Consider the following 18,180-nt stretch of genomic DNA (forward strand, 5'->3'; position numbering starts at 1 on the left):
TATCCCTAGAGCCTTCTATTCTCCACGCTGAACAAGCCCAGCTCCCTCAGCCTGTTTTCATAGGAGAGGTGCTCCAGCCCCTTGATGATCTTTATGGCCCTCCTTTAGACCCACTTTGCGTGCCTCCTGTGCTTCCACCTTCATGAGCAGCAGTACAGAACAAAGCCCTTGGCGTGCATGCCCTGTGGGCAGCTGTTCTGGGCAGAGCTGCACCTCCAAGGCCAAGGCTTGTAGGGATGGCCCTGAGGTCATTTTTCATTTTGCTTTTGCAGCCTCACCACTCAGTGGGACGGCAGTTAGGAGCAACAGAAGCATATCAGTTCATTGGATATTGAAAACAAACTCACCACTTACAATTTTGAGTTGTGGGAATATTTACATTGACACTGACGCTGCCTGCGCAGGAAAAGTCTGATTGAAGCATTTGGAGAAAAGGTTTGAATAAATAAATCTGTTTTCAGACTAAGACATTTTTATTTATTTTTGAGACAGGCCTGTTTTTCTTCATTTTCTTGTTTAAAATAAAAAAAAAAATGTTTGAAATACTGATTTTCAGGACTCTAACGCTTGGAAGTGGCTGAATTACTTCAGATTGGACTTTGTCACTAGGGGGCAGTTAGTCACAAAATTAGCTGTGGGATTTCAGTTTTGTCGAAGTTTCTTTCTTCAAAGTATCTTTTAAAAATACCTGTGGACTTTTGTATTGATTCAGAAGTGTGAACATATAAATAACCTGCTGCTGCCAACACGGCTGAGTTTCAGGACAGGGATCTGTGGTTAAACATTTCCTCTGGATTGGGGGATAAAGGGCAAGGCTAAGGAGAGGCTGCAGTATGCAGGATCTAGCACATATGCAATGTGCACAGGCTAAATATACACTTAAAAGCTGTTCAATTAGTATTAATTTAATTATTAAAAACTGAAGTGGAGCAAATGATCATATTTAGCAGCAGGGGAGAAAATAATCACAAATGCAGTTACATTTCTTGCAAGCAGTGAAACCTTTCTGCTTTGAAATGCCAAACCTCCTGTTGAAAACAAAGAAAGCCAGAGTTCTTATTTACACATACCCATCAAGATGCACCTGGGATGCCAGCTGGAGTGCATAGGGGTTTTCAATACTTGGTGCTTCATGGTATGTGCTGCCCTGGTTCACCCTACCCGCACGGCTTCTGATGGGATGCTCAGTACACACTGGCAGCCCAGCCACACACGGACACTTTGACAGCTCCCTGTACGCCAGCAAAGCTGGGTTTGTGTCAAGAAATAACTTGATTTTACCTACCAGTTGTGTACCTATGAGAGTTTGGCATGGGACTGCTTTTCTCCATTCCCCTCTGATAAACAGTCACAGGGAACTGGAAGGTGCTCCAAGGAGTGTTCCAAGCTGATGGGCTTTGCTGTACTTTTCTGGCTGTCACTGCCAATCACAGAGAATCAAGAGCTCAGGGCTCACTTTGGCCCGGCAAGTGCAATGCTGAAGTGTGCAGAATGTGAGGATTGGTTTACATGTGCTCTCAGCAGGCATGGCATGCAGTCCTATTGCTGTAGTGCTTGTTTGTCAACGTTGTCCTCAACTTCTGACCAGAGCTGGCCATAGAAGGCCTCAGTCAGTGTTACTTGTTTTTGCTTTAGCTGCTGATGGCAATCTAGTAAGTTTGTTGTCTAATGAATCTGCTGTATGAGAGGATGGAGCAAGAGGTGCATATTACAGACGGGAACCTGACTGGGACTGGGATCAGGTAGGGACAGTAATGCCAGACTGCTGGTGACAGAGCTCTGGAAGGGGAGGAAGAAATGACAAGGACTTAACATGCTGGAAGCATGACTTATTTATTCATTCTGTTTATTTTAAACTGAACTGCCTCAAATTAAGTCTTTGGAAACATGCTTTCAATACAAAATGGAAATGTAGATGGTTTCAGAAGTTTCAAAAACAGTTTGCTAAATATCAATGTGGGCATGTATTTCCCTGTATCTCCCATCTTTGAGGAAATGCTCTTGTGGTACATTTTGGAAGACCTATAGGTGGGATATTAAAATTCCAACGAGGAAATGATGACAATCTAATTTAGAACCATTTCTTATGATTAAAGGACACGAATCCTGATTTAGGTTTACAGTTAAGGGACATCTAGTGCATTGCTTTTTGCACACATGGACTTGAGGTCAGGCCTTTCTGTGTGATTTTTGTCGCTTCACAAATGAACACACTCACATTTCATATCTCATAGGGAAGCAGGATTAAAATTCAATGGTCAGCACATGTTGAAAAAAAAAATCAGGAGAATAAGTTTTCCATAGAATCTGTAGTTGAGGAATTTAAAACAATTATCTTGAGTACCGTTTAGAATTAAAAAGTCAAGACAGCCATGGTAACCGTGGATTATGGTAACATTGCTTTAGCTGAATGATAGGTCAAGGCTACCCAGACAAATTTTCTCCAAGTATCCATTCACGGTGCTGGATGTCTGCTCATTGAAACTTTGTCTTTTATGGTGCCGACTTATCTGTGCAGGAATTGGGATCTGCCTGTCTGTAGTATATGCCAGGTGCTCAGATGACCATATAAGTGTTTCAGCACAGAGATTAGATTACAGGACCAGGATTTATGAGCTGAAAATTTTTTTTTCTCTGCCTGTCATGATGAACTTCACTGCAGCATGGCTTCTGCTACATTTCCTGGAAAGATAAGGTGGGCATCTGAATTCACAGTCACAATGATTGAATGTTGTTAGGGAAAGCTTAAAATTGGGTTTTACTAAAACAAGATAAAAGTATTCAAGAAAAAAATATCGACACTATTTGAAATGGCATTCTCTTGTGTAGCTTGCAGTCTAAAAGGGAATAGCATTTCTGACTCTGGTAATTGAAAAAATGGACTATGGTCAGCTTAATTCTAAGGCTGAAAGATTTTTTTAACAATTACAAAGTGAAGTTTTCTGTATATTGACTTCTCATGCATTTTAAGTGATGCAGGTAGAGGGCACTAGGTGCTAACATTCGAGATACTGCTCCATTGTGCTGGTACTAAGCAAATCCTGTGACTGGTCTTCAGCTGCAATAGCAAGTAACCCGTGCTTTACATCAGGATAGTCTGGTAACATTTAATTAATTAACACAACTCAGCAATTGAAGTTGTAACATCTTAAACTGCTAAAAATAGACTTCCTTAAGAATCAGCATGTGAATAATACAGGCATTGATCTGGGAGTTTTCCATGCAGGTGAAGTTTAGATCTGACATTGCTGACTTTGTGTTAAGACAGCTGAGATATTTAGTGTTTTGTGTGGATTTTGTTTCTTAATTTTGAAAATAAATGAAGAGAGAGGCATTATGAAAATGAAACTCTACAGGAAAAAAAAAACACTCGATTTCTCTTCTAGGAGGAAAATCATAGGAGCAGTACTGTAGAAAAGCTTAATTAAGATATATTTGTATTTAATCAATGCTGTATAATTAGAGGGAGTGTTTAAGAGTTTGTTATACTGCCTGATGAGCAATTTGCAATCTTTAAATGGATGTCTGATGAACAAAAAAGCCAACACCTCTCAGTTCTCAAAAAGCCTCGTTTTTCTGTATTTATTTTTGTTCAGTTCCAGGGTAGCAAAACCAGAAAACAGCAAATTGACAAGTGGTAAATATATATATTCCTGTAATACTTCCTAAACACTCTATATCTCTAAAATGTGACTTAGGATAGTCTGATGTATGCATGTGGCTAAAGGTACTGTAGTTCAGCCTCCTGCTCTTAGTAACATTCTGTGTAGTTTAAAAAATCACTGAATCACTAAGCTTTACACATAGATCATAATGCTTTTAATAGTCTGTCTTCTTCTTTGTTGGAAACTTGTTTTTGGAACTTTGCTGTTACCAGGCTTCTCCATTAGCACTTCCAGAGTTTTGGTGTCCAGAAGGCAACTTGTACAAGTGCAGAGGATCTAAGTGGTGGAAAACAGCACAGTGATGATTTCAGTGGTTGTCTAGTGTGCCCCTACTTTGAGATATGTGAGATAAGGAACAAAAATAATAACTTCCCTCTCCCATTGCCTGGCTGACACCACCTGGGCATATAGTAGACTCTACCTATTGGAGGATCTGCAGGCTGAAGTATTTGAAACTGGAGTCTTTACAGGTTTGTTTATTTTTTCTTCTGTTGTGGCTCATAAATACAGCAGTACTAGAGCTCCGCCTTGTTCAATTTTCTAGCAGCAGATTGAAATCTCTCCACACTGCCTTCCCATACTTAGCAGTTTGTGTTTCAGGGACTTCCTGTGCCAGAGGTGGTTTCTGTTTGCTTATGAACCCTCAAAGGGTTTCTCATCTCTCAGCTTGTTCTGTCATCCCCTGAATCCATGTAAAGTTTCAGCAGCTACAACATCCCCTGGTGAAGAGTTCCCAAGTTTCCTTTCCTAGTTGGGTGGAGAGCTGCTTCCTCATGTTTGTTCTGAACCTGCCATCTGCCTTCTGCATCTGTTGCCTCCAGCCATGCGTTAGAAGAGGCATCAAGCAGTCAGCTCTGATTCACCCCTTCCATGTCACTTACAATTTTATAGATCTCTATCCTATCTCCTCTGGATCGCTGCTTCTCCAGGTTTTGTAGTATTGCTCCTTGTAAGCCAGCCTGTCCTTTTAATCCGCCACCTTCTTTTTTTCTTCTCCATTTCTGTCACATCCTTCTTCACATGAGTGGAAGGATCGGAACTGCATAAATTATTTAAGCTGCAGGTGTGTATATACACTGTAAGGCAACCGTTTCTTCTTGTTTTTCCTATAATCTTCAATTTGGGAACTGGAATTATTCTGTCTAGAGAAGAGGTGGCTCAGGAGAGACCATAAGTGCACTCTGCAACTCCCTGAAAGGAGGTTGTGGCAAGGTGGGGGTTGGCCTCTTCTTCCAGGTAAGAGTGATAGGACAAGAGATAATGGCCTCAAGTTGTGCCAGGAGAGGTTCAGGCTGGATATTAGGAAATATTTCTTCTCAGAAAGAATAGTGAGGCAGTGGCACAGGCTGCCCAGGGAGATGGTAGAGTTGCTGTCCCTGGAGGTGTTCAAAAACCATAGGGATGTGGCACTGAGGGATACGGTTAGTTGGCATGGTGGGGATTGGCTGATGGTTGGACTAGGTAATCTTAGTGGTGTTTTCCAACCTTAATGGATGTATAATCTTGCTCTTTAACTTTTGAGCATGGGTCTGACGTTTATATAGAAGTCTCACCACCCCAATAACTTGGTCCTGAGTGGCAGAGTTCCACGCTGAGTTCAGCACCCACTACTTTTGAGTTTTAAGATGTTTTTCCCTACTTGGCATCGCTTTGCAGAAATTTCACTTCACGTGACACTGGACTACCTGCCTATGTTTGTCCGTAGTTCTTTCACCTCCATTGTTTCTACCCCTCGCTTGGGAGTGGAAATAATACCATCAGCAAATGTTGTCATCTCCCTTTTACTTGTGATTTTAAGAACTTACTGAACAGTTTCAGTCCTATCTTAGCTGCCTGTAGGACTCTGTCGGTGACTTTCTTTTTCAGTTAGATGATTATTAATGTCCATGCTCTATTTCCTATCTTTTCTAAATCCACAGAAAGATGTTCTCTCTAATTCTGTGCCTGTTAGGTTTCCGTAAGAAATCTTATGTGAGAGATTATCAAATACCTTTTGGAAATCCAAATAGGCAGTGTGTCTGAGTAGAAGAAAAAAGAGATGGAGTCCCATACAATGCAGTGCCTGAAGGAAAATAGCAGGCAGTCAAGAGACTTGTTATTGTTGCTCATCTGAACTGTTCAGTCATTTGTGACAAATATCAGTATTCCGGATGATTCAGTAGCAGCTGAACAGATGAGGGCTCTGAGAATGTGGATTTACAGTGGATTTATGCTGATCCATGTGTGAGCTTCCTCAGGAGGGGACTTCTCCTTGCCCCCCCTCTGTTATCCCTAGCCACGCATTTCCATCCATACAGCTGATGGGGCTGATCTGAGCTGATATGATTGAAAATCAACCAATTAAGCAAGATGAGGGTTTTTAGCTGAACTGGGTCGGTGATGTCTTTAGCACATGATGTGCAGCACTAGTACTGTCAGCACTAGTGGAGGAGGAGAAGCACACCACACAGAAGCACACAATGCAGCTGTGGAATACAGCACTCTCCATTCTTGCCAGACTTTGAGCAGCTTACTCTAGTCATGGAACCAAGCCCTGAGCAAAGATGTGGGTCTGTAGCTTGTCTCAAGTGGTAATTTTAACATCATTTGAATGTTGAATGTGAGGAGGTAGTGGTGTGATGCTATCTGATTTTCCAGCAAAGAAATAGGAAGCTACAGTGTGTTAATGGAATTGATCTGTACTCAGAAATGAGAATAAAATTTGCAGGATTACTTCCGAACTCTTGGTGTCCAAGTGGCATTTTCCTGTGATCAGTAAGCCTTGCTTCCAATATTCCAGTGATTTTTCATTTTTACTGTATTTAACTTAACTTTCATGCCATGCAGTAGGAACCATAGGTATTTCCTTCTTTTTCTTTTTTTTTAGTTCTTTTTTCTTTTTTACCCCCAGTGGTTTTTGTAGCTAGTTATGTGTAATTCAAGGAGATGATAAATACTACTAGGAATAACAACACTGCTGCTTTGTTTATACGCACAGAAGGAATCTGAAACTGTGAGTTGTTTGCATCTCTGCTATTCCAGAGTCTCCAGCTATACATCTAATTAACCATCTATTTAAAAATGCTGTTCACTGATTTCGCTCCCTGCCAGCAACATAAGGATGTAAAATTAATTTTTCGGAAGATAAGTTCCTCATTATGCTTGCAATACTTGAACCTAGTCTTAGTATTGTAAACAATCCAAAGTACACAAATCACTTTAATTATTGCAAAAGGTTAATGCGTTCACAATACCTAAAAGTTGTGTGTGGGGGTGTGTGTGGATGCTCAATTATCGCATTTTCTTCTTTAGATTTTTAGATTTCCTTCCTCAGAAGGCAGGAAATTCAGTCCTATCAAATTGAGTATTTTACACTTCACTAATTATTTAAGTAATTGCAATTGGAGTGGCTTTAGTCCAGTATAATTTCTAATATGAAGATATTTTTTGCACATTTACTATGTTTATTTTTACATTCTTTGTTTAAGTATTGTAGAATCATAGAGTATCTTGAGTAGATATAGACCCATAGTTATAATAAGCTAAACAGAAACATGTGAAGACCTTGCCCCTGCAGTTAGCAATAAGCCAATAATATACTAGGTTTCGTTAATAATCAGATGCAATATTGACTGTATTCTAAAGCCAGAAGGAAAGAGAAATGTCTCATTATGAGAGCTCAGTTCAGTAGAAATTCATAATTTACATGTGAATAATAGCATCATATTATAAATATGTGACAGTATTTGCTGAAACTAACATGGTCAGTAATTCACATGTTGATTCGTGTCAGGTACAAAGGATTATTTTATAAAGCCTGAAGAAGAATAAAGTGCTATGGGGAGAATAGACATGGGAAGATTTTTATTCATAAAAGTATGTTTTAATGTAGTTACACAGTATAAAAAACTCACAATTCCTTTCTCACCCTTCCAGAGGATACATTAATGTTGCCCTCAGTTTTGGAGTATCATTTTCACTATCAATATTAATGCACACTCAGGACTGAGTAGACTTAAATTGGTCTGTTGGCCGTTGTGATTTCAGCTCAGCCTCTCTTGGTTGTGCCTGGAATGCTGTATCCTATACTAACAAATAGGAAGACTTGATAGTTCATTTTCTGAGGACTGCTATGTATGAGGCTGATCTGAAAGTAACGCCTTCTCTTTCATTATGTTGGCCCATGACATGCGAGGCGGATGTTGGTGGTATAGCAGTAGAGGTTGACCCTTCCCACCAATATTCCGTCGCATGTTGTTGCTGTGTGACAGATGGCAGCAGAGGGGCAGTCTGACAAAATGGCATCTGACATGCAAGTGTGTATGAAGCAGTGGTACATCACTGAATTCCTACATGTGGAAAAATTGCACCCATTGACATTCATTGACATTTGCTGTACATTTCTGGGTGTCAGCACAGTGAGGTGATGGGTGTTGAGTTTCAAGAGTGGTGGCAGAGTCACGAAAGACAAACCATGTTCCAGATGGCCATGAGGATTTTTACAAGTGCAGCATGCAGGCTTTTGGTCATTGCAGATGAAAATGCATAGCTAGTTGTGGTCACTATGTTGAAAAACAGTGTTTTTTAGATGAGAATTTCCTCTATCAAATAATATTATCGTGCTTTTTGTATCTCATAGAGTTTCCATGGAAATAAATAGGAGGTGCTACTTTTGGAGTATCTGCATAAATAGCAGTGTGCTGTATGGTCATGTTCTACTTGTAGGTCTCCATAAAACTGCACCTGCAGATTTTATTGATGCTAATTGTACCTAGGAACTAGCTTTTTGTTATTTGCAAGCAGCAGTATATTCCAAGGGCAGAAAATGGTTGTGTGTGGAGACCCTGCAGGTGTAGTTTTAAAGAATTACCCTCTGTGTGAAAAAATTGGGCTCTGCCTGAGAACACCTCCTTAGTCTCTTCCTGAGTGAACAAATTGATACCATGCATCATTTGGGATTTTGCCATCAAGCTACTTACAGTTTCAGAGTAGTGGATACCACCTTACTACCATTATTTTAGTCTGTTTAATTAACCATGTTTTCAGTGATATACATGAGATCAGTTCTTATAATTACTTCTCCAGCTGAACTTGCTTCATCACCCCTGCCGCTTCCTGCTTCTGAGCACTGCCAGTACCAGAATTGGCAGAGCAAGGATGGCACACAGAGGGAGTTCAGTGGGGGTTTCTGAAGCAGGTGAAAGGCTCCGCCAAACCAGGCTTGGAGCATCAGGGTGCTGCACCTGCATGTACAGAGGCGGTTGCAATTAGCCCCAGTACATGCTATATACACTCAGTTGCTGCTCAGTTAGCAAAAGTTAGTGATGGATTGAATTACAACCCTGAGCTGCAGGTTTGTCTTTAAGGAAAGGAAGCATAGAGGATTTTTTTTTTTTATCTACTTGTTCAAAATCTTAAATATGCTCTCATGTAGCACTAGTATACCCTTTGCAGTCTGCCCTTTGGGATTTTTAGGGCAATCATCTCATAAGATCCATAAGATTGCTGTCAGGTCTGTCTCACAAATTTTCTTCAACTTCTACCCATGGATTTTTCTTTATTTCCTAGTCCACTATCTTTCAAATAGTTTGAATTTTCACATTTGAAGAATGTGTTCGGAGAGCATGGCTAAAATGTCTTTACGTATCTACAGAACTCTTCTCGTTGAGCATTGTCTGCATGTTGCTATGGGTGCTTCCTCCCAGGAGCTCCTTGAAACATTACCCATCCAGAAGTATTAAAGCTGTCTATGCAGAAAGACAGAAATAGGTGTTCCATTTGTCTCTGAACCTCTGTCCTAATCTGAGATCATTATTTCTAATAATAAAAATTGAGCTAGCTTAATCTTTTTGTAGTGTGGATAAACTGGGAAGAAGAGATCTTACAGTGTTCGTCATCAGCAATCGACTCAAATTGCAACAAGCAAATAAGTAGTCTGACTTGTTAATATAACCATATTTGGTAATGTTTCTTGTAACATAGTCATGCGTAGCAAGCACTGAACCTGTGCGTTCTCTAATAATTCACATATGAGAAATCAACTACTTTGATTAAACAGTGTTTTCAAGCTGTCCCAAACCATCTGAGAAACAAATCTGCAGCAGTGATTGAGCTTCCTGCACTCCTTCTTTCTCCCCAACTTCTTCAGAGTAGCACAAACCTAAATGTGTGTGCATCTTGGATACATATTGTATGCTCAGTCATGGGTGACCTTTAACAAATGACTTTCAATAACTATAGCTAAATTCAAGCACTAGAGTTGGTCACAAAAGGTCATACTCTAGTTATACGAAACATAGATAAATTCGTACTCCCTCCAGCAACTGACTGCTTTAGGTTTTGGTTTTGTATCTGACCAATCTTAATGCAGAGCCATGCATTTGGAAAGGTTATGTTTGAGCTTTGTCTTTCTCCTCCTAGTTTTCTTTCACTCTAAAATTACCCTGTCAAGAATTTTTTTTTGTTCTCTAGTTGTTAAGGTTCTATTTCAAAGGGTTTCTCTTTCACCTTTTCTTCCCTGTTCATCACTCGTTAATTAATTGCTAGTTCCCATGCATGTAATCCTTCTTGCAAATGTGAGCACTGTCTTTCTGTGAGTGTTAGATTCTCATTAGGGAATATTTTACTTTGAAATGGAATTATTTCAATAAAGTTATTTGAGGCCAGTGTACTAAGAATGTGCCTTATAGTGTCGCATTTAGACCTTAAACAAAGAAACATGTCAGATTCTAACAAGTACAGTTTATTTATGCAGGCATAACTCAGAATGAGTAATAAATTGAAACAATATTTACTCTCAACACCAGTGGTCACTTCCTGGCCTTTTGTTGTTTAGACAATTCATCTCTTTTTTTATTTCTGAAATACAGAAACTGTAGACTGGGGCTTCCCATGGAGTCTTTGCTGTGGAATTCTACTTTGTAATTAGCGCCAAGAAACTGGATTTTTCCACCCCTCTTTGGGCTTGCTGCACGCTCATCTTGCTTGCCACTGTTTCCAATTCAGATCAGGGAAGCACTGTAGCTCTTTTTATGGTGCAGTTGTCCCAGAAGATGAATCAAAAAATAAATAAATCAAAAAATGAACAAATAAATTTTAAAAAAAAGCTCTGCATGCATAATTCTATGGGACCTTATGTACTGTTCCTCTTTCTTACTGGTGCCCTCATCTTCATTTACCATTTCCATGCCATTCTGATTAAGATTAGGTGGGCACCATGAGCTTCACAGCTGGACGTTCACTCATTTTTACTACTACTGAAAAAGCAGTTGCTGACCTTCTCTATGGTATGCCGCAAAGGATGTCATGAGGCCTTGTGGCTTTGCCACAAAGTAGTTAATCTGACTGCACATTCCAGCTTCAGTCGCATTCCTCATCTGGGTGGGGACTACCATATGTTCTTGATGTGGACAGAAATGAAGCAGGACTCAAAGCCAAAGCCAGCCTACTGCCATGTCAGCCCTGCTGTAAGTTAAGCTGCCTAGGGTTGTAACAGGGTGTATTAGAGATAAGACGTCCATGGCTCTTATTTCTGTGTGGGGACCATGAGTACATAGATGAATGCACTAATTGCTCTCCATGATCTTTTGTGACAGCTCCTAGCTTCCTCCTCTCATAGTGAACTCAGATAGTTTCCCTTCAGTGGAATGAAGTCGCATATCCCTCATTTAACACAAACAAAGAGCCTTGATATAGGAAACTGCAAGGGACCAGCTGACAAGAGGAAATGGCTTCGTTTGTGTCTAAGCCCAGAATCCTTGTGGAAGGTAATTGCAGCAGCAGTTGAGCTCTATAGTGTCGCATAGTCAGAGACATTTTAACAGATTGTGATCCATGCTTTAGATAATCACTATATAATAAAGCACTGTGTGTAGCTAGCTACATGGAAGTGAAGGCTGGTGGTCCATCCATTGTAAAATGTGAGTCCAGTGGCCCTTGCAGTGTGAGAACTGAGGCAGTTTTACCTTAGGATCTGGAACACGTTGTGATAAAGTCTGGGGAAATGTGCCTGCTAAGCCATAATTAACTGATTTTTGCCTACATAATTGCAGATGAGTGGGAATCTGTGATTTGGTCCATTTGTTTCCTTAGGAGAACAGGAATCTGAGAAACTCATGAGTGGCTAAAAAAAAGAAAACATTTCAAAGCAGTTGCACAGTAAGCTGTGAAACAAAACTGAAACCAGCTATTCTTATTGTTGGATACAGGATGAATGCCAAGTGGGCAATGAAAATACACACAGCATTGACTTGGAAACCATCCAAAGCATGATATCAATATTTTGTTGATGTTAAAAACAAATACGCTGTCTGGCATGTTTCCATCTTGTCAAATCTTCCATCCTTAAAGGAACAAGGTGACAAACATTTTGTTCCCTCATTTCTTAGAAATACAGAGTATAACCAGCTAGAAGAAAACTGGCAAACAAGCCTGCCTGCTAATTCCTTTAGTTGAGCATACTGACAATTCTGTATCATTTTAAAGTTTTTGACCGTGTTGATGAGATAGAGGGTAGATAAAACTCGCATTTTTTATTAACTTGCATTCTAACATCTTTCTCTCTTTGCTGTAAGTACAGCTACATTACATTAGCTAATGCAGAATTTGTCTGAAGAATGGATTTGAACTGCACCTCTCTCTCTTTTTTTTTTTATACACAACAGAACTAATGAATTAAGGCCCTCAGTCCTATGTTTCTTAGCCAGGCCAGGAACATTTTTCTTTTCCTTTGAGGTTTCTTTTTGATAGGACTTTGTTAGGTGGAAGCTGAATTGTGTGTGTTAATCAGCATGAGACATTGGACTACTGGAGCTTTCGCAAATGTTTAGTTTCCCAAGGTCCTTTCAACCACCAAGAGAACAGTTCTGCATCCTTATTAGAGATTGTCAATTAAAGGTCTGTTTTCATATCAAGACTAATCATGAAAAATGAGCCTGGGAGAGCCTGGAATGCTATGAGAATTTCCGTGTTTTGAGATGGCCAACTTTCCTTCATTTGCTTCGATCAGTATTAACTTGAGTTTCTTTTTATGTTTCTTACTGTCAGGGCAACTTATGAGTTGGCTTTGTGACAGCTGACAAGGGATTATGCAATACCATGAAGATGTAATTAATACATTTTAGGTTACTGTAACTGCAGTCTGTTGCGTGATTATCACAGGTGAAAAACTAAGCTAACTTACGTTTTGAAGGCAGTGCTGTAAGTGAACCATTTTGTGTTTATGAATTTCAGATTAGGAGGAAAACGTGATGCATATCTGAAGGAGATGTGTGGCTTGCATGTGCTAGAGAGGCAACAGTTAAATTATAGGAAATGCATGTTTCTGTCCTAAATCTTTTAATCTTTAGTTACGGGCATGTTCAGAAGGCAGTCTGTTTGGGTCACAACTTCTCAATTACAAGTCTGAAAAATAAATCTCAGTGTTTCTTCCTCAGGTTCTGGTGCCATTGGAAATTCCTTCAAAAGATTTGCAAACATGTGGTTTGGTTTCCTTTCATTGCTCTAGTAGGTTAAGAAAGCAGTAATGAAAGTGTGGAGGATCATAACCAAATATGTAGCATATGTGTTTATTTAGATCTATAAAAGTAAAGTAAAATCCAAAACTGTTAATGTTTATATAATGAACTGGAAATAAAGATCATACTAGAATATTGATTTATCTCCTTAAAACTGATTTCCTTTAGTGCCATTTCCAACATAGCTAAGTGGATATGACTGTTCTAGATTATGAAAATAGCTGTTCCAGGGCAAGGTTGAGGGTCCCCTCTTGTTTAAAGAATAAATTAGGATTTGATTTTGAGGGAAAAAAAAAAAGAAAGAAACTGTATCCTTTGTTGCTATGACTTGTAGCAGCAGTCACGTCATATAAATTGGCAGATCTGTGTATTTCAGGGATTTTACACTAATTAAATGCAGTAGTATTCTTTTGCCTTTTGAAATTAAACTTTATTTTTTTCATCATATAGTTAGAGAACAAACATGCTATAAGAATCCTTAATGTATCCAACTATTTGAACATAAGAAATAGCAGCAAGCTGTTATTTGTTCTGTTGGAGTGTACTCATATTTCCAATCAGTCTTTTATACCTGGTAATGTTAATCATATTTGAGCTGGAAGAAGTTTAACGTTAAAAGGAATTACAGCAGATTAATCTGTAAACCTGCACAAATATCACATTCCTTTCTATGGAGGTAAGCAAGGCACAGTGTGCATAATTACGCATTGTTCCCTGTACGTTGGGCACATAAAGCTAAGGAGTCTGTGTCGCAGTTCCTCATGACAACATCAGTTAGGACATGCTCCTGTGTCTTGCAGTGTTCCCTTACATTACAAAATATACATTGTTCCTTTCTGTAAGGTAGTATTCTGTTCAAGAACAGGTAAGCAAAAAAAAAATTGAAAAACCCAACTTGCCCTGGAAACAGGAATTAGTGTACTAATTAGTGGTTGAAAATACATAGAAATCTTTTAAAGAAAGTTTGCTGTATTTTTTTCCTGAAGTGATACAGCTTGAGGTTAGCCCAAGAAAGCCATTTGTCTCAAACACCTCAAACCATATGAAGGTACTGTTTTATGCTTTTTTTGTGATTAGTGAGACAAAAGAAAATCACTAAAAATGAGTTTAGGGAGATTTGTTTCTCCACTTCTGGGTTTCATTAACTATTTTGTCTCAGTTATACCAGTTTCTTCTCAGTTAGTGTGGCAGGAGAGCAGAACCTCAACAAGTAAGAACTGCAGTTTATACTGCTGAATACTTATCTTTTTACTCAATGCAACAGTAGAGTGTAGCTGTATATGATGGAGGCCGTTCAGTTTGCTTACATTGTCAAGTCTGGTCATGTATCTCTACTGAGCTGAGCTAGGAGCAGTTGCCAGAAGAAAAAACATGTTTCAGGAGAAACATGGAAGAATGATGACCCATTCGTGTTGCAGAAGATGTGTCCCCATGGACTATGTGGACTGTTTTTGCTGGACAACTTTCATGTATATTTCCAGACAGCTGTAAAATCCCAGTTAGTTGATGTTTGCAGTGGCTGTGGAAAAGCTGTTGTAAATTTTGAACTTAGCAACTGAAAGTCTGTGGGTAATGAAATGTCTGGCAAATCTCAAGAATTATATGAATGTCATGACACTAGTGCAGGTGTTGTCTTTGAGACTGGCATATTCTTGTGGTTCTGGTTCTATTAGTGTCCCTTTGCACTGTCTTTTCTATTTGGACTTTCTTCCCTAATTGAACTTGTTGAATTAGTCAAGTGAACAATGGCCATCCTCACAAGTGATCACAAGGCACGTTAAAAGAAACATCCTTGTCAAAATTGAGGATGCCATAAATAAAACCTAAAGGAAACCTGTGGACTTGAAAAAATAAAATAAAAAGCAGGACGGACAAAATTCTGGTTATTTCAATGGCAGTCCTTCCTCCTGCCCTGCTGTTAGTTGTCAGCTAAAAGCCATAGGTCTAGCATTCTTTTGCTTTGTAAAAAACTTATTAAAAAAAAAAAAAAAAAGCTGAATTGTGGAGGAGCTTTTCTATTTGATAATTGTTGGTTTTGAAGGAATATCTGTTAAGCTTACCGATCATCTACTACAGTGAGGAAGAGAGACCAGTCATATTAAGTAAAATAGAGATTGTGTTTATTACATTAGTGTTTTTGTTTTGTTGTTTCTTTTTTTATAAATTTTAGATTTTATCCTTAAAACAGAAGTACGCTACGCAGCAAGACTTGGCAGGCTTCCTGAAATAAGGGTGCCAATGTATTTCCACCCTGATCTGCAGTATCTCTGTTACTACAGATCTTGGCCTACTCTAAGTGTAACTGCTGACTATGCCAAATTCACATAGTTGTTCCATAATGATGACAAGGATCATGTAGTGAATAAATGGGGAACACAATATTCAATTTGCTGGTGACCTTGAATTTGATCTCTCTGCTGTCCTTAACAGCCTAGTCAATCTCTGTCCTGTTTATCCCAAGTCATCATTGCTATTGTATCATACAGGAATGTTGGCAACTTTCTTCTCCTTGTTACTGTGATATTTAAATTGGTGAATAAGGGAACTAAAAATGAATAAAGAACTGAATAAATTCATCTTCACTTTTTCCTTATCCATGTCAGAAGTGGCCACAGAGGGCTTCCCCAGTCTTTCTGTTCATTTTTGTATTTGTTTGAGGTAGAAACCACAAGTTTGATTGAAAATGCAATTTGCATCTTGAGGCATCACTGGCAATAATACAATGGCATGAAAGGCTACTGTTCGCGGATCGCACTTTTCCCTCTGGGCTGACTTTAGAAACTCATTGATGTCACTTCCTTCCTCAGTCAGCAAGTGAATTTTCACTAATTCTCAAGACCAGCTGTCCATGTTGTCAATAGAAAGTTATTAAAATTCCTTTAAAGTGAATCAAAATAGCCTAAAAACAAATGTACTGGGAAACAGGAAAGCATCAGTATTCAAAGTCCACAAACCTTTGAGCAAAATAGTGTTGATCTAACCAGAGATTTTAAGCACTGTGCTTTCCTAGCAACTTGTATATCATTACAGAATGCTAAAAACATATACTCCTTCTATTACCAGCAATCTGTTTGGTTAAAAATGAGTTACAAGAATCAATTCTGTTACTTCCAGAGACAATCTCAGTGAACAAGGAAATACATTTGGGGAATTCTCCCCAAAACAGTAGTTTTCTGGGTGGTATTTTCTGTTTGACGAGGAAAAAAAATGCATTGTTTTTATATTTAGCAAACAAAAGCTGAACAGAAGCATGCAGGAAATAATTATCATGACAAGCTTACAACATAGCCTGAAGTAATTATTTTTATCTGAGTTATCTGTATTGCTTTCCTTGAAAATAGGAGAATTCTCAGCAACTAGTAGGGAAGAACGTTTTCTTTTAGATACGAATATGTTTTAATACTTTAAATATTTTCATTTCACTTTAAAGCTTCTGTCTTGTGCCACACACATCAGCACAAAGAAATTCTGTTGAGGTGAAACCCTGTTTCTAGTGCTGAAGGAGGCAGCCATCAGTGTGAGGCTCCCCTGGCAGTTAATTGTGTTACTAACATATTGTAAACAGTGTCCTATCATTATTACTTAAAACAAAAAATTAAAAAATAAAAAATAAAGTAAGCCAACACACAAAAAAAAAGAAATAAAAAAACACTCTGAAAACTCTCATGGGTACATGTAACTTAACTGGATAGGTCAGTGTGAAATTCCTGACTTTACCCAATACATGTGGATGGTCTCCAGTAGTAGAGTAATTGATACCAGCTGCCTTTTTGACAGCTAGTGCATGGGAACAGTAAATTAAGCGAAACCATTGTCCCTTTTGATCTAAAAGGAAAGAATAGATCTGAGATGTCGTTGCTGCTAGGGTCACAGATGACTGTAGGAGAGCAATGTTCTGTCTATGGTTTGCTCATGTCATCAGGAGTGCACCAAAGAATGCTGCAGAAGGCCAGGAAAGGGAGCAAGACCGTAATTCAGCTCACCACTTTGTAGATATTATCAGAACAGAATTTCTCCCTTGAGCCAGCTGGTGCTTAACCTCAGTCATGACACAGGCACGTAATTTTATCTCAGGTTAACAACAGAAGCTCCTTTTCTCCTCCGGTGCCCAAATCCTGAGCTGGATGCTGTCAGTCTCTCAGGCACGTATACGTGCAGCAGTGCGTCTCGCAGTGTTAATTAAGATACTTCATAGTACATGTTTGAAATTTATTGCCTTCACTTTGTATGTTGTAATTCCTCGTAGGGTACTGGGTTAGCAAGATTGGATACCTCTATCAGTCTCGTTTTTATGACATTTTGATCAAGAGGAGCTTGTTTTCCCTTTACTCAATGCGGATTTCCATTTAGAAGTTACAAGTTGTTTGGGCGTTACATTTCATTTCTTAATTATAACATTCAATTTTTTTTCCTTTGTTGTTCCTGACTATTGTATTTCTTGTGTGTGTGTGTTATTGTATTCATTAAATTATGTCAAACTAATTATTTTTTTGTCTTTCAGTGTCTGGAGAAAAATTGCAGCAACAGATAACTATTCAGGTACTTTGACACATCTGTATTTTTTGTTACTTAATTTTTTGTATAGAAGAATTGTAGCAATTACAAAGAGGACAGGCTGATATTAACTACATAGCTATGTTAAGGACCATGGATCAGACAATTTCCTGGCTTTGCAGAGCTATCACATTCACAAGAGTAGCCATGTTTGGTTTGTTTTTTTGTTTGTTTGTTTGGTTTTTATTTAAATCTAAGACTTACCATTTAACAGTTTAGTGCATCTACTTGTCAATGTGTTAATGGTGAGGTCAGAGCCTGTAGATAATTTGTCCACTACGATCAAATTTTGTAGCACAGAGTTTTAGTTTATTGTTTTTCAAATAATACTTTGCTAATATTCCTTCAAAAATGAACAAACTAAAGAAACAAAGAAAAAAAAAAACAGAAAACTATTGGTATGAAATTTGTTGCATACAAGTGGTGTTTTCATTTAGGTTTTTATTTCTCTTGTGAATTTTCCTGAG

At 38.7% G+C, this 18,180-nt stretch overlaps 1 protein-coding gene across 4 annotated transcripts in view; it reads left to right on the forward strand.

Annotated features, from left to right (window-relative positions):
• CHST9 (carbohydrate sulfotransferase 9) overlaps positions 1 to 18,180 on the forward strand; it is a 175,196-nt gene that overhangs the window by 141,309 nt on the left and 15,707 nt on the right. For all 4 annotated transcript variants that reach the window (XM_065752624.1, XM_065752625.1, XM_065752626.1 and 1 more), the window contains one exon: positions 17,661 to 17,698. In XM_065752624.1, the coding sequence (XP_065608696.1) occupies positions 17,661 to 17,698 (38 nt within the window). The remainder of the gene's footprint in view (positions 1 to 17,660; positions 17,699 to 18,180) is intronic.

The sequence above is a fragment of the Cyrtonyx montezumae genome, unplaced genomic scaffold (assembly GCF_038088225.1).
Source record: "Cyrtonyx montezumae isolate F1298 unplaced genomic scaffold, pur_monq_1.0 scaffold_8, whole genome shotgun sequence".
In the NCBI taxonomy this organism is placed as follows: domain Eukaryota; kingdom Metazoa; phylum Chordata; class Aves; order Galliformes; family Odontophoridae; genus Cyrtonyx; species Cyrtonyx montezumae.